Below are 16666 nucleotides of genomic sequence, written 5' to 3'. Positions count from 1 at the left end.
TATAGGTTTAAGAAAATCCACCAAGAAGCGAAGTGAGTCCCCACCTGCTGAGCTCCCCAGTTTGAGGCGGAGCACACGTCAAAAGACCACGGGCTCCTGTGCTAGTACCAGGTAATAATTTGGGTTTTTTCAGTTTATGGTGAGTTTACTTATATTCTCCTACTCAGTTTCAACTTTCATCAAAATTTTTAACTCTATATATTTAAAAAAATTTTTTTTTAATGTAAAATAACGTTTTACTTGAACATTTATTCTAACATATCTGTTATTATCTTTGTGAACTTTAGTATTTATTTACATGTTTTTACTTATCTTAATCATGCTATTTTTTGACACTACTTTTTCTTTGTTGCTACACTATTTTCACTGAGTTATTGCCAGTAATTGGACCCCTGGTTGCTTTCAGAGTTCTAGTCTGCCAAATAAATCTCTAATGAACAAATGTATGCAGATTTGGGTTGTTTTTAAAAGATAGTTAAGTTTCCCAGTAGTGTGATTACTGAATCAAAAGGGATGCTTGTTTTAATGACTGTAATATTGCCTAATTAGTTTCTGAAAGTATTGGCACTAGTTATTAAGTTTTCTGGATGAGGGGTAGATATATTCTTAATTTTTATTTTGTATTACAGCACCTCCTCAAGAAAAAGTGTAGGTATTGTGTGTATTTCCTCAAATCTTAAATGCCTAATTTCTCCCAGTTGCTGTAGATCTCATTTTGAAAAGGACAACTACCTTTAATGTGGCACAGCTCATTATTTCATATACCTTTGTTACCTGAGAGTCTTAGGTTAAAGGTAAAAATCTTTTTCCTGCAATTTCCCCTCAGATTTTTATGCTTGGTCAGTTGGTCAGGTGCCCTTGTACTACTAATTATTCAGTAGCTAGATATAAGTTCTCTTTTATATGTACAGTCACGCATTGCTTAACGAGGAGGACACATTCTGAGAAATGCATCAAAGGTAATTTAATTGTATGAACATCATACTTACACAGACCTAGATGGTATAGCCTCCTACTCACATAGGCTGTATTTCTCCTAGGCCATAGGGCCTGTACAGCATGTTTCTTTTTCTGAGTCAGAGTCTTGCTCTGTTCCCCAGGCTAGAGTGCAGTGACACACTCATGACCACTGTAGCCTCGATCTGCTGGGCTCAGGCGATCCTTCCACCTCAGCCTTTCAAATAGTTGGAACTACAGGCATGCACCACCATGCCTGGATAATTTTTTTTATTTATTGTAGAGACAAAGTCTCACCAGGTTGCCCAGGCTGGTCTCAAACCCCTGGGCTCAGACAGTCCTCTCACCTTGGCCTCCCGAAGTGCTGAGTTTACAGGCAAGAACCACTGCGCGTGGCCCATACAGCATGTTATTGTTCTGAATACTGTAGGCAATTGTAACACAGTGGCAAGCATTTATGGATCTACACACATCTAAACATAAAAAAGCTACAATAAAAATACAGTATTAATAATCTTACAGGACCTCTGTCATATATGTGGTGAGTCATTGACAGAAATATCATTATATAATATGTGACTATAGTTTGTTCCTCTACTAAATACAGCAAAAATCATTGATAGAGAAATGATTTTAGTTTGCCTTTCCCCACTCTAATTCAGGTTAGTAGAAAGGGCATATCCCTTTATTTTGGTTATTCTTTAGCATAGCGTCTTTTGACTACTCTTGGTTACTCTTGGTGGTGGTATACTAGTGACATCAGTAAAAAGTAGGACTTGTTGCCTATAAAGCATGAGATTGCCACTTAAAATCTGTACTTTTACTTCTTTTCCATTTCTTTAAATTGTTTAAATTGTCTGGATTTATTACATCAGCTTGCTTTTGAGGCTTCTTAGCAGAGGATATCTGAGGAAATCTGTTAGTTTTTTTTGAGTTTTTGTCGTGTTTCTAACCAAATTTTGAATCTTACTAACTGAATGTCTATAGTGTGAGATATAGACTGAATTGTGTTTGAAAATTAATTTAACCTGTTTGCGAAATCAGGTAATCTAGTGTTAAAATTTTCTCACCATGCCTTTCTCTACAGCCCTCTTTCTACTCAAGACCACATACTTAGTACATGTGAAATTACTTAGTGTAGGCACCATCATGCTGTGCATAAGTCATCTTCATCACCTGCCTGAACTGTTCTTCTTCACAAACCTTTTTGGAATCCATTGAGCTTCTGCTTAAAAATAGTGCCTTGGTTGCTCGCTGAGGCTGTTGTTGTTTCTTTAGACTAATACTCCTTGAGCGCAGCAACCCTGTGTATCCAAAGCGTTCAACCCAGTTTGTTGGCACAGATTAGATGTTAAAATGAATGCATTGAATTCCACTAATTTTAGTTTGGTAAGTTGGGTTTGGAGTGAGCTGTTTCCTTGTGAAGAAATGACTAGCAAATCCCTGTATAGGGAGATTTTTTCACTAATAAGGAGAATAAACTTTTCCAGTGCTGTCAAGTAAGTCAGAGCTTTCATTTATGTAGCCCAGTTGTGCCTGCTTATCTCATTTCACTGCTATGTGACTTTAGTCTAAAACATTTCTATAGTAGTAGGTTTCTGCATTTTCTAAGGTAATTTGGATAGCTTCTGTTTATTATCAAATTGTAATAATTGAGATGAGAGGGTCTTTTGTTTCTACCTGATTACTTACTGATTTCACTATTAAAATAGAAAAAAAGATTATCATCAATAAAATGTAATTTTCTTCATGAGAAATAAATGATCATTCTTTTTTCTGTATTTTGTTCTGTGCCTCTGTCCTAAACAAGTGTCTTCCCAAAAGTCATTTGTATTTTTTTATGTTAAATCTATACTTCTTTATTTTAAAGAATGGAGTTATTGTCCATTATTAGAATGGCTATTTTTGGATGATTTTGGTAAACTGGAGCATAAGGGATGGAAATTTTTCCCCATCTTTCTCTTCTCCCTCTCCTCTCCCCTTATTATCAGTGTTAGTCTGCAGACCTGAGTATAATGATCCTCTATTTACCCTGGAAGTGGTACTCTTTTAAAATGAATTAAATGTTTTTGCTGGAGGAGTCATGTTTCCATTTAGTTGGAAGTGTTTAAAAATCATTTCTGGCTCTAAGGATGGCAACAGCTCCTAGTAACACAAAAGCTTGTATTGTAACTGCAATAAAACTTAGAAGAATTTTAAATATACAAAGTCTTGGTTGTTACACATGGCGATTTTCTGTAGCAAGTTTTATTTAAAAAGACGAAGAAACTGGCTTTGTGCTTCATGAATTTGAGCTTTGTGTTGTCTATACATTGCTCCTGGTTCACTAGTAATGCTGCCTATAATGACATTTTTCTGCTGCAGTCGGCGAGGCTCTGGCCTGGGCAAAAGAGGAGCAGCTGAAGCTCGTCGTCAGGAGAAAATGGCAGACCCTGAAAGCAACCAGGAGACAGTCAATTCTTCAGCTGCACGGACAGATGAAGCTCCCCAAGGAGCTGCAGGTAGATTGGCATTTTTAGCCCTAAAACACGTTTTTGTCATTCACAGGTTTATTTAGATGAGAGGGAAGGGATAAAAATATACTAGCTATTACTGTCAAAAAAACTTTTTGTAAAATTTAAATTCATAATTGAAATATAAGGATATGGTTTAAAATGTTTCACATATAAATTTTAATTAAGAATTCTGTAAGCCCTAAAAATAATAAGTGTGCAGTTTGAAACTATAGGAATAATATTTCTTTTTGCATACCTTTATTTTTGACATATTAGAACAGCAGAAATTAAGCCTTTTCCTTTCTTCAGCTTTAAATATGTGTCCATTACTAATATAAGACTAAATATATATCCATTACCAATATGAGGTTAAATATGTATCTATTTACTAATACAAGGCTAATTAATATTTCAACAGGTTTTAAAATGTAGTTTGCCATTGACATTTCTCACTGACATTAACAGCAGATACAAAATATTATGATTCATCACTAAGGGCTTTATAGATATGTATCCCTTAAACTAGATGTTACAGGTTTAGATGTAGACAAATGCTTACTTTTGAACAAAGTCATTGCATGTACCATTGTTTACTATTAGTGACTTTTAATGCCTATGGTTGATCATATCTCACAGTTTGCCAGGAAGGTTTTTGGTGTGCCTGCTACTGTTGTCTTCTTACCCTGTCCAGCTTAGAATTTTTTACCACTATTTTTCAGTTTTTATAATAAAATACGTGGTGAACTTAACTGTATATTTTCTGGTGGTAGAGGAGGCCTCTCCCTCCTCTCCATATTTATTTCCTAGAATAGTTTTTCTGAAGGGTTAAATGGTAGATATTTGGAGAGTCCATTTCACTTGTAACTCATTGAAGGTGTTGTGATACAGCACATCCTTGCCAGTGTTGTATGTTCCTTCTCAGTCTTTTAAGGTTTATTAGAAGTCTGAATATGGAAGTGGGGCAGTTTCCTAATGGATGACAGAAATGGAGCTGCGGAATATGTGTTATTAAAGTAGACTCATTAAAATCATTATAATAGCTAACATTTATAGTGTGAACACTATTGCGGACATAGTATTAAGCACTTTACATATATTCTTATTTAATATTCAAAACATTCTGCTGAGGTGTGAGTGCTGTTATTGCCATTTTATAAATGAGGAAAAACAGACAGGTATTGGTTAAGCTTTCTTAGGATTATAAGCTAGGATGTGTGACTTCTCAAATCCAGGTCTTAGAAATCATGGCTGGGTGCGGTGGCTCACGCCTCTAATCCCAGCACTTTGGGAGGCCAAGGCAAGAGCACTGCCTGAGCCCAGGGGTTCAAGACCAGTCTGGGCAACTTGGTGAGACCTCATCTCTATAATAAATCAAGAAAAATTAGTCAGGTGTGGTGGTGCATGCCTGTAGTTCCACCTACTTGGAAGGCTGAGGCAGAAGAATCACCTGAGCTCAGCAGGTTGAGGCTGTGGTGACTGTGAGCGTGTCACTGCCCTCCAGGCTGGGCGACAGAGTGAGACTCCCACTCAAAAAAAGAAAAGAAAAGAAAAGAAATCAAGTGCACATTTATAGCTACTATGCTGTTCTGTTTTAAAAGAGTTTGTTTAATTTATATGGATATAATTGAAGGCTGGAATGGGTAGGTTGAGTGGGGTCAAATTTTGTTTCCTAATCCATTTACTTAAGAGGATAAAAACTTGCAGGGATCTGGCTCCTCAGTCGGCCATCCTAAACACATTCAGGTATTTACTGTCATTCACATTTGTAATCACAGCATGATATAGGTGTTTTTCAAGTTTATACATGTAGTTGGTGATTTAAAAATGCATGTGATATGTTCACTGGTATTAGAGGAGCACTGGCTTCGTTACAATTTGGAGGATAGATCTCTTATGGATAGGCATTTCTTTGCTGACTCACAAAAGTATTTATGGGGAAAACAGTGAATTTCTTAGCAGTCTTGTGTTAAGTACTTCAGTACAATGTGCTTTAGTTTCTCTATGTGTAAAATGGAAACTTAAAGAAAACTACAAACCTTGCAATTAGTGTGGCGTTTAGCTTCAGGGACTTGGAGCACCCTTTGTTGAATATATGTTCTCAGACAGTTCTTTTATAGTTAATATATGTCTTTCTTAATTTGAATCATTTATTTTGAAATAATATTTTTATTTTTTTTAAAAGATGGCTTTTTCTCTTCAGTGTTACTTCTTCAATTCTTCTTTTTTATTTTTAAAAAATCATTAATTTAAAGACCTATTTCAGTGGAATCATTGAAGCAAATGTGTTTTTTATCTGTAGCTACTAAACCATTGCGTCATCTTTGTCCATCTTGCTTTATCAACCTGACTTTGCCAGTGTTGTTGACACTCAGCAAAGTTTGTGGATAATAGTTTTCCTGCTAGCCGGGCTCGGTGGCTCAGCCTATAATCCTGTGCCTTTGGGAGGCTGAGGTGAGGGGATTGCCTGAGCCCACGGGTTCAAGACTCGCCTGGGCAGTGAGACTTCATCTCTACAATAAATCAAAAAATCAGCCGGGCATGGTAGCACATGCCTGTAATTCCGGCTACTTGGAAGGCTGAGGCGGAAGGATCGCTGGAGCCCAGCAGGCGAGGCTGCGGTGGCCGGGAGCGGCCACTGCACTCCAGTCTGGGCGACCGAGTGAGACTTCAACTCAAAAAAAATAGTTTTCCTGCTGGTATAGATCCTTAGGTTCTCCTCAAGCCCAGTCACATTAGCTCATCATATAAAAAATGCTAGCTTGTGAAATTGGAAGTTAAATAGTTGCCACACTGTTTCAAGGTTTAGAGGTGAACTCTTACGCATTCTTAGTTTTGGACTTACTCAGAATTGTACAGCCCTTTATAGTGTTGATAAAGTCTTGCAAATATTAGGGATATTAAAGTAAGGAATTAAGTATTTTTTTTTATACTTGCAAAACAACAAAATAGGGAAAAATAGGCTATCTATGTTCTGGCACCTACATTTAGTTTTGAGGATATTCATAATTTCACAAGATGCAATCAGGGTTAAGATTGTAAGAAGAAGGCAGCCTAGTTTTGTAAATTTTTCTCTAATTGCTTTTGTTTAGTACCACTGCTTATGCTGAGGCCCATGTTTAAGGCATATTTACTTAACTAACCATTCTTCTGACCTTACTCCAACTCTTTTGTAACACTTAAAAAAAATCTTTGTATTGCTTCCTGTACTTAGGGTAAACTCTTAGCAGCTTTTGGCAAGTAAAATCTAATTCTTGAGTGCGTTCTGTTATTTTATCTTTGCTTTCTGGTTAAGAGAGTACATTGGCTAAGGTGTTAAAACTTGGCATCTCATAATAGAATTTTTGTGTTCTGATTTAGAAAATATTTTTCCTCATTGTTTTCACTCAAGCATAAATTGTAACCTATATGACATGACACTGTGAGGATATGCTAAAACTAAACAGGAGAAAAATCTAATTTAAAACAAAAAGATTGGTCTGCCATTGGATTTTGTCTGCTGATGGTTGTATTTGATTCTGGGGACAAAAATGGTGCCTGTGCTCAAGGAGGTTTGAAGCTATTACTGAAGAACTTTAGTTGACTCATTGATTATGTTTTCTTATCTGCACGACTTTACAAAGCAGCCACCTCTCCATTCCTAATTAGATTAGCCAAAAGTCTTGGCCAGATTGCATTATCTAATTTTTTAAAAAATGCATAAAATGAACTACAGTGGACAAATGCTTAATATTTGTCTTCAAAGGACTGGTGAAAGAATACTTTTCTTTGTAACTATTTTTTGTCAAAACTGGCATCCCACCCTCACTGAAAACCAAAGGTTCTCCACTACTTCTTGTAATAGTTTTGTGGCTCCCTGAAGATTGGGATTCTGCTATAATAGAACCTTGGCAGTTCTTCTAATCATCATTTTCCAGGTTTTATGACTTGTTTAATTAATGTCTTTGTGGCAGTGCAATTTGAGATATTCTTTATAGAAGTCATTAGAATAATATGTTTAACAAGCAGTGTAAAGTAGAATCCTTTAATGTCTGTAGGTATGTAGAACATTTTAAAGTAAAATAAAGTAGTTCCTCTAAGAAATAAACTTTAAAAATCAGCAGTACCTTAACAGGTAAAGTTTTGATGTGTTCGTTTTTTTAATATGTAGACTCCAGAGTGTACTTTAAAATATTAACTATTTCATTTGTTATAACTTTGTAGTATTTGTTTTCCACATAAGTGGAAGAGTTTTGAAACAAGTTGAGCTATTTTAACAAACTCAGTCAAAATTGTACCTAGTAATAATATTTGTTAACAGGGTTTCTGCATAATGTGAAGAAACAACTGTGTTTGAATTTAAAATTACTGTTGAAGAATATATTTGAGTTGTAAAGTTCCTAAGGGTACAACCTGTGAAGTCAGACATCCCAGGTTCAAATCTCTGATCCATTACCAACTATCTAACCTTGAGCAAGTATACTTAAAGTCATAAGCCTCTGTTTCATCATGAAGCTTATAATACCTTTTTGTACAGTTATGAGGAAACATAGACAATGCCTGCATATAGTAAGTCTCTGATAAATGCTCCTTATGAGTAGCACCATACAGTGTAGTTATTGGTTAATTTCCTTATATGTGTTGTATGGACTCTGTTGCAAGTACTCAGTTCTGTGGTTGTAGCATGAAAAGCAACTGCAGATGACATGTAAATGAGTGAGTACAGTTATGTTCTAATAAAAGATTATTTACAAAACCATGTGTTGGACTGGATTTGGCTTTTGGGCCATAGTTTGCTAAAACTGTTTTAAACCATAAATTTTTCTAAAAGTTTAAAAAAATTCCCAATGAAGTTATAGAAATACTAAATGACATTTGAACATATTATGGAAATACAGAGTGGGTGGCTGCTGTATTGGCATCTCTTTATTCAGAAAAGCTCTTTAAATACACATATGTTATTCATGTACCTTTTTAACAGTAATGACAGAAATTCTTTTTGCCTTACTTTCTGTCATTATCTTTGTAGTATACAGGGCTTAAGGTATTGTGGAAGATATGGTCATATGTAGATCAATCATCTGTATAAAAATGCTTTAGAACTCAACAGACACTTAGAGGCACAGTAAACTGCTAGTTTTGCAATAATACAGTTTCACCTCCTGGTCAGATTTATAGTAGAATCTAGCTCTGTTAGCTTAGACTGTTTTTTGTTGTTGTTGTTGTTGTTGTTCAGGTTAGCATTTTGGATAAGATCCTGAGTCTTAACTGTTCATTCTACACTAGTATTGACATCTTATAGTTGCTATCTCTTTTATACTTCATAGGAGTGCTTTGCAGCCATCTACTAGTTGTAATATCTTTTTACACTCTTCAAATGAGAGAAAACAGATAAATGATTGTATCAAGACCACAATCTAGGAACAAACTTAGAAGGCACACATCTACATAGAACATTTCCTCAAAATGTCAGCTTCACTTTTTATTATTTTTGTGTTTAATTGGTTATGTATTAAATATCACAATAGTTTCAGCAGTATTGTCTTTATTATCTTTTGGTAGAGGAGTTCAGGACAAGAACTCTTTTTAATTTAAGAAAAGTTGCAAAGAAGCCATATGTGAATGAAATGCAAACGTATTTTTACGCTTGGTTTAATACTAAAATAGTTGAGCTATCCTTTTGTTCCTAAAAGCTATAGGATGAAGTCTAGAGGAACAGACAGCTGAGTGTGCAGTAGGAAGACAAGTTTAATTGCCTTTATTCATTGTAGTCTACGAAACTTTGATTTTTCTTTTGTGAGATAAACCAGGCATAATGAGTTAAAGTGCTCCTCTCCTAACTCTCATCTTCCCCTCTCCCCCCAAGCCTCTAGTTCTGTTGCAGGGGCTGTTGGCATGACCACCTCTGGGGAAAGTGAATCAGATGATTCCGAGATGGGACGATTACAAGGTAAAGTCAGTTACTGAGCCTACAGGAAACCATTGCCATGGACTGCCTGTTACTATTGTTCTTTATTGAAATTAATTCAAATAAATTCATTTGAGCACAATCTAGCAATCCCTTTACCTCCAAAAACAAGCTTCTTAGTGGTGATTTGATGATTTGGAATTAACAAGAGGCTATCTGCCTCTTCATTTTTACTGATTGACTAGACAAAACATAGTATATTTTTGTTGTTAAATTTTTAAAAATGTATTTGCATGTGTAACTGATTTTAGTAGTAAGTTAAGAAACATTTTGAAAAAGCCATAGTTTAATATATTGTTCTCTGGTATCTGATAACATTATGAATATATTTAGTAAGGTGTTTTTTTGCCATTAGATTTCCTATTCCAAAATAAATGTATGGTGTATACATAAACTAAATTTTTAAAGTGCTTTTACAAAAAAGAGTCTTATGTATATTGTCTTTACAAGTAGATGGGTATGTATTTTTATCTAGATGATTGATTTAAATAGATCCCCAATGTGAGGCTTACAAGAAATATATTATTTCTAAATCAGCTTCAGATTGTTTTTAAAACTATTTTTGACTAGGACTCTCATGGACACATGTTTTTTTCCACTTTTGGGGAAGTGACAAAAATAATGTACTATTTTCATATATTTTTTGAGGATCTCATTACCGATATCTGACTGGGAAGTAATGTCAGAGGGAAAATAAGTCAAGGGCACTTAACGTATAATTTCTTCAAAGTAAATAATTATCTTGGGTTTTGTGCTTAGAATATGTACACAGTTTTTGTTGGTACTGATATTTTTTTAATAAAACGTTAAGACACATGTGTATTTCAGTTTATGTTAATTACATTAATATACTAGGTTGGTCTTGAAAATTTAATGTAGCTCCTCTTAAAATCCAGAATGGAAAGTAACACTGACTAAATTAATTAACTGAACCAGTTGTTTGAATATTTTAGATAAGATCAGTTACATTAAATCAACTCAGCTATTCCCCTACCCTTCTTTTCTCTTTAGCTCTGTTAGAGGCCAGGGGTCTTCCCCCTCACCTATTTGGTCCTCTTGGTCCTCGGATGTCACAACTTTTCCATAGAACAATCGGAAGCGGAGCTAGTAAGTAAATACTTTTAAATTTTTTCTTCCCTGAAACTCTGCAGTAAATAGTTAACTTCTAATTTTACCTGTAGCCTATTGATGTAAGTATTAGGAAGTTTTCATGAGCTTCAACCCATTTTTAAAAATAGGGCTTATGTACATTCTCATGTTAAATACAACAACTAAGATTTCCTTCTGTACTTAATTTTTTATCACTGACTTGGAATCATTATATAGCAAGTTTGAATCTTTGTTTTTGCTTAAACAATAGAAGAGTAGAGAATCTTAAATGATTACATTGAAAACAAGACCGTCAGTTTTAATATGAACCTGAGAAGCAAGATTTCTCAGAATTACCAGTCACTACACTCATGAAATTATTGTATTATAACCCAGCGATCTTATCATATATGGTTGATATACCACTGACTCTTGAAGTCTCAACGTATAACTAAAAAAATTTTTGTGTAATTATAAATCCAGTTAAATTCTTTTGGTATAGAATATTATATTTAGCTTTGTTAACATTTACATTTAAACATTCTCATAACCTGATTGCAGTGTTTCTATAGAATCAGTAGGCTATTTGTAGACTTAGTCTTGTTTAATTACACAATTTGTAAACTGCTGTTGAGGCCCAGTAGCTCTGACCTTACTAATGTGTGCTTATATAATTTGCCACCAAGCAGTTCAAGTTTTTTATTTGTTTGTTGTTAAGTAATACAGTGTTTGTACATGTGCTCACATTCGTGTACTAGAAGCTCTTTCATTTTTGAACTTGGTGTTTGGTAAAGAAATTTAAGAAGCAGCTGGTATTTCTCTTTTTGTTTTGCTTTTGCTGCCCTAACATTCATCTCTTATATACCCTGCCAAAAAGTTCTCATGAACTCTTAAATATAGTTTTTTTTTTTTTTGGCGGGGGGGCGGTTAGTGTCAACTAGCCTCTGAGACTATACTGAATCATAAACAGGGTGACCCTAGCAACAAACAAGAAAATGACTGGATAACATTTCAAGTAGTGCTACAAAGCAGAGTAAGCATGTAGGTTGATTAGTAGAGTGATGTATATAAACTAGAGAGCCCTTCTCTGAGGCATGGTGATTTTTGTAGAGATCTTAGTGAAGTGAGAAAACCAGGCTTGCAGAGGTCTGAAGGAAAGCATGTGCAACATCACAGGTGAGAGTAAGCTTGGCAAGTTTAAGAAATAGCGAGAGGCACCTGTGGAAAGAAAGAAGGAAAAGTTGTGGAAGTCAGCTAAGAGTTGTAGGCATTTGCCTAACTAATTATGGAAAATTTCCGCAGGCCAGCAAAAAGTAGTGGTTTTAAACTAAGGACAGTCTGGAGCCTTTGAGGAGTTTAGAGACTGACGTGGTCTTTATTATGAAAAGGTCAACTATACGCAGAAGTTGAAAGTATAGTGGTATAATAACCTCCATGAGCCCATCAACAATTATTAATCCACAGCAGCTATTATTGCTTCATTTATCAACCATTTTCCTCACCTCTCAGATGATGATGATGATAATTACCATTATCATTATCATTTTTGAATCAGAATCTCACTCTGTCGTCTAGGCTGGAGTACAGTGGCATTCTTACAGCTACTGCAGCATTGACCTGCTGGGCTCAGACTATTCTTCCACCTCAGCCTTGCATGCAGCTGGCATACCCGGCTAATTTTTTTTTATTTATTATAGAGACACTAGGTCTTGCCAAGTTGCCCAGGCTGGTTTTGAACCTTTGGGCTCAGGCAGTCCCCTCGCCTCTTCCTCCCAAAATGCTAAGATTACAAGTGTGAGCCATTGTGCCTGCCTTCCTCAGATTATTTTTAAGCCAATCCTAGTCATCATTTCATCTGCATACACTTGAATTTATAGCTATAAAAATAAGTGTATGTACATAAAAATTTTTAAATAATATTGTGGTTATATTAAGTCTATACTTTTATAAAAGATCTGTTCAGAGTTCACATGGTCCTGTCCTCTCATAAGTCCATTTTAAAATGTTTCTTTGAAAAAATAAAAAATAAAAATGTTTCTTTGAACTGGGATGAAAATATGATATTTGCATTGCAATCAGATAATGTTTCTTAAGTTTTGTTTTTTTAAGAGAAATTTGATCTTATTATTTTACCACTTCATATGTTTCCGGGAGAAGGCTGAGAGGAAAAATTGTTGTAAGACTACCTAAGAGTGTTGACATTCAAACATCTCAAAGCTGTATTTAGGGTCAACCTTTACATATTAAATTAATCTAAACCATAGACTAGAACCAGGGTAGCAGACAGCCTCTTTGTGCCTATGACTCAGCATCAACAGTGCCTACTTCATGTCCAATCTTTTTCTTTACCCTCACTCACGTCCCTTCTCCCATATTAGTTTGAAATTATTCCCAGGCATTATATACAGTCATGTGCCAGTCACATAATGACTTTTTCTTCAACAATGGACTGCATATATGTTGTCAGTGCCGTAAGATTATAACAGAGCTGAAAAATTTGTCACCTACCTATATATGCAGTACTTAATTAAAAATGACATTACTCGTTTATGTATTTACTATACATTTTATCATTTTGAATATACTCTTTCTACTTACTGAAAACAAACAAACACAATCAATTAACTATAAAACAGCCACAGGCAATAGATGTCCCAGAAGAAGGTATTGATAATATAGAAGATGACAGCTTTATGGCCATCATTTTTCCTGAAGACCTTTCAGTGGGACAAGATATGGAGGTGGAAGACCAGTGATATTGATGATTATGACCCTGCATAGGCCTAGGCTAATGTGTATTTGTGTCTTAGTTTTAAAAAAAAGGTTATTAGTAAGTAAAAAAATTTTTAAAATTAAAATAGAACTGTACCATAAGGATCAAAAGAAACAAATTTTGTACAGCTGTATAGTATGTGTTTTAAGCTAATTGTTACTACAAAATAAAAATTTTTTTAAGTTTATAATGTAAAAAAGTTACAGTAAGTTAAGGTTAATTTATTGAAGGAAAATTTAAAAATAAATTTATTGTACCTTTGTGTACAGTGTTTTCTATAGTTATATATATATAGTAATACATAGGAATGTTGTAGGCCTTCACCACTTAGCTAGACCAACTTCTAGTCCTGTAAGTACCCTATATAGGTATACTATTATTTAAAAGTCTTTTATACCATATTTTTACTGTACCTTTTCTATATTTAGATCTGTTTAGATACACAAATGCTTACCATCAGGTTACAATTGCCTTCAGTATTTAGTGCAATAATATACTGTACAGCTTTGTAGCCTAAGAGCAGTATGCTATGCTATGTAGCCTAGGTACATAGTAGGCTACACCATCTAGGTTTGTGTAAGTATACTCTATGATGTGTGTACAATAACAAAATTGCCTAACAATGGATTTTTCGCTGGGCATGGTGACTAAGAAATAGTTGTATTTTATCTTATTTTAAAAGTTGATTCTGATAATACCAATTTATATTTAGGACTGCAGAGTTTTGTTTTTTCTTTTCTATTTGACTGCAAAGTTTTAATCTAACTTCACTGGCGTTATGTCTTTTTTTTCTCATTTCTAATTCTTAGTGATAATAATATATGAACTCATTTGCTTTATCTTACAGTATAAGATTCTAACTTGCCATTGAAAGTATTCTTATTGAGAAAGTTTAAAATTTTATCTACAGTTCCTTTTGTTCTTAGGATATTTCCTACTCTGTGGCCAAGTTTTTGTGTTTTAAAGTCATTCAAAATAATTCTCTGTGTTCCTGCTGCCAAGTTGGTTTGGTTATTTGCTTCATTTAACTTTTGATTTTTAGGGATTGCTTCTTAAAATTTAATTTTGCTTTTATAATTACATAATACTTACATGTATATTCAGAAAAGACTTCTCTTTTTTTTTTTTTTTTTTACCTCTTTTCCCTGTTTCCTCCTCTCACATATATAGCCTTTTAAATTTTTATGGCTTGTCATTTTGTTATTTACTTTTAAAGACTCTATATTATTCATGCAATGTCTTTTTTTTTTTTTTTTTCTTTTTTGAGTTGGAGTCTCACTTTGTCACCCAAGCTGGAGGGCAGTGGCATGCTCTTGGCCACCACAGTCTTGACCTGACTGGGCTCAGGCCATCCTTTTGCCTCAGCTGTCCAAGTAGTTGGAACTACAAGCATGCGCCACCATGCCTGGCTAATTTTTTTTAATTTATCATGGAGCAAATTTCATCAGGTTGCCCAGGCTGTTCTTGAACCTGGGGTGGTTCAGTCAGTCCTCTCACCTCAGCCTCCCAAAGTGCTGATATAGGCGTGAGCCACCAGGCTGACCTATGTGATGTCTTCTTAAATTAAGATTAGCAAGCTTGATACACTTTGCTTTTAACATTGTATTTTGGTGTTCAGTCTTCATAGCTGCTGCATATATGTTGCAAATAGAACTAACTGCTATTCCATTTGTTAAGTTGCCATATTACTCCATTGTGTGGGTATACATTGTTTATTTAGCCACTTGCCTGTTCTTAGACATCTGAGTTATTTTCAATTTTTTGTTATTGATAGTGCTGCAGTAAAATATAGCTGTTACATTTTTTTTCCAGTCTTTGGTATAGATATCTAGAAGCAGAGTTGTGTAAAATGGTATAAATGCATACGAAACTTTTCCCTCTTTTGGGGCTTTACCGTTTTACTTTTCCAGTAGTCATGTATAACAACAGTTTGGTGTCAAGCTTTTGGATTTTTAGCAAACTGCTAGATTAAAAAGAATCAACTTGTAGTTTTGGATTAATCAAGTATTCTTTATTATTATTTCTTTTCTATTAACTTTTCAATTATACATCTTTTCATATTTTTTTAATGGTTGCTCTAATGATTTTTATGTATATCCTTGGTTTGTTGTTGCCTATCTTAATACTTTATCGTATCCCAAATAGTGCAAGACTCTTAAAACAGTTCATTAATTTTTTTATCACCTGCCATCCTTTATGCTGTTTTAATTTGTTTTACTTATATTTGTGTTATAAACTTGATGAGACATAATTTTTATTTTAGACCATCCTTATTCTTGTGTATTTGCCCACATATTTGTCCATTCCACTGTCCTTTTTGCAGTTTCTTCTATTAAGGATTGCTTCCCTCTAGCCCAAAGAACTTATTACTTTTTTTAACATGGTGTTGGGCTATGAGTAATAATTTCTCTCTCCTTTTTTTTTTTTTTTTTTTAAAGCAATCCTTAACTTGCCTTTATTTTTGTTTATTTTTTTTACTTGCCTTTATTTTTAAAGAATTTTCCTCAGGCATAAAATTCCTAGCACTTCAGGATGGCTTCTGGCTTCCACAATTTCTCTTTTTTAAAATTTATTTATTTATTTACTTTGTGGCAGGGTTTCACTTTCTTACCCAGGCTGTAATGCAGTGACATGGTTGCAGCCTCAAACTCCTGGGTTCAGATAATTTTCATGCCTCAGCCTCCCAAGTAGCTAGGACTAAACAGGCACACGCCACCACACCCAGCTAACACAATTTCTCTTTAAAAGTCTTACTGTTGCCCTTTTAAGGCAAAGTCTTTTTTTCTCTGGCTTTAAAATAATTTTTTTTTTCTTTATTAGTAAGTATTCTTTTTTTTATAGCTTGGCTATATTCGGGCTAAGGTGACATTTCTCTTGACACTTTGTTTGGTCTTCACTTACCTTTTAATATGTGAATTGTTATCTTACATCAGTTTTGCGAAACTCTTAGCTATTATTTTGTCAAGTATTTCCCTTATCTCATCAAATATTTTATCTCTTTTGCTTTGGGGAACATCAAGATCATATATTTTTAAACTTTGGGTTGCATTCAGCATGTCTCTCCGGCTTTTATTTTGGGTTTTTTCTCCAGAATATTTTCCTTTTGCCTGGTTTGAAAACTTCCTATCAGCTAGTTTTCAAATTCACTAATTCTTCTTTCTGCTGTCTTCATCTGTTTTTTGTTAAACTCATCAGTGAGTTTTAAATTTCAGATAACTGTTTTTCAGTTATGGATGGTTCTTTGATTCTTTTTTTTAGATACTAGTTCTCTGAAATTTTGCACATTTTTATTCATTTTGTTCATCTTTGTTTATATTTTCAATATATAGTCATCATAGTTATAAAATACTTGTTTTTTAATTCTAGTAGTATTAGTCTGCTTTTATTGTCTTTTTCCTCCTCTTGAGT

The 16666-nt window shown here is 34.4% G+C and overlaps 1 protein-coding gene across 22 annotated transcripts in view; it reads left to right on the top strand.

Annotated features, from left to right (window-relative positions):
* The window catches only part of TRIP12 (thyroid hormone receptor interactor 12), a 163043-nt gene that overhangs the window by 85878 nt on the left and 60499 nt on the right, over positions 1–16666 (top strand). For 20 of the 22 annotated variants that reach the window (XM_021715041.1, XM_021715037.1, XM_021715032.1 and 17 more), the window contains 4 exons: positions 6–111; positions 3322–3458; positions 9295–9378; positions 10408–10503. In XM_021715041.1, the coding sequence (XP_021570716.1) occupies positions 6–111; positions 3322–3458; positions 9295–9378; positions 10408–10503 (423 nt within the window). The remainder of the gene's footprint in view (positions 1–5; positions 112–3321; positions 3459–9294; positions 9379–10407; positions 10504–16666) is intronic. The other 2 variants (XM_021715046.1, XM_021715047.1) reach the window with 2 other exon arrangements.

Source organism: Carlito syrichta, unplaced genomic scaffold (assembly GCF_000164805.1).
Source record: "Carlito syrichta isolate Samal-C Ts95f unplaced genomic scaffold, Tarsius_syrichta-2.0.1 Scaffold306578, whole genome shotgun sequence".
NCBI lineage: Eukaryota > Metazoa > Chordata > Mammalia > Primates > Tarsiidae > Carlito > Carlito syrichta.
This window is presented reverse-complemented; position numbering and strand designations above follow the sequence as displayed.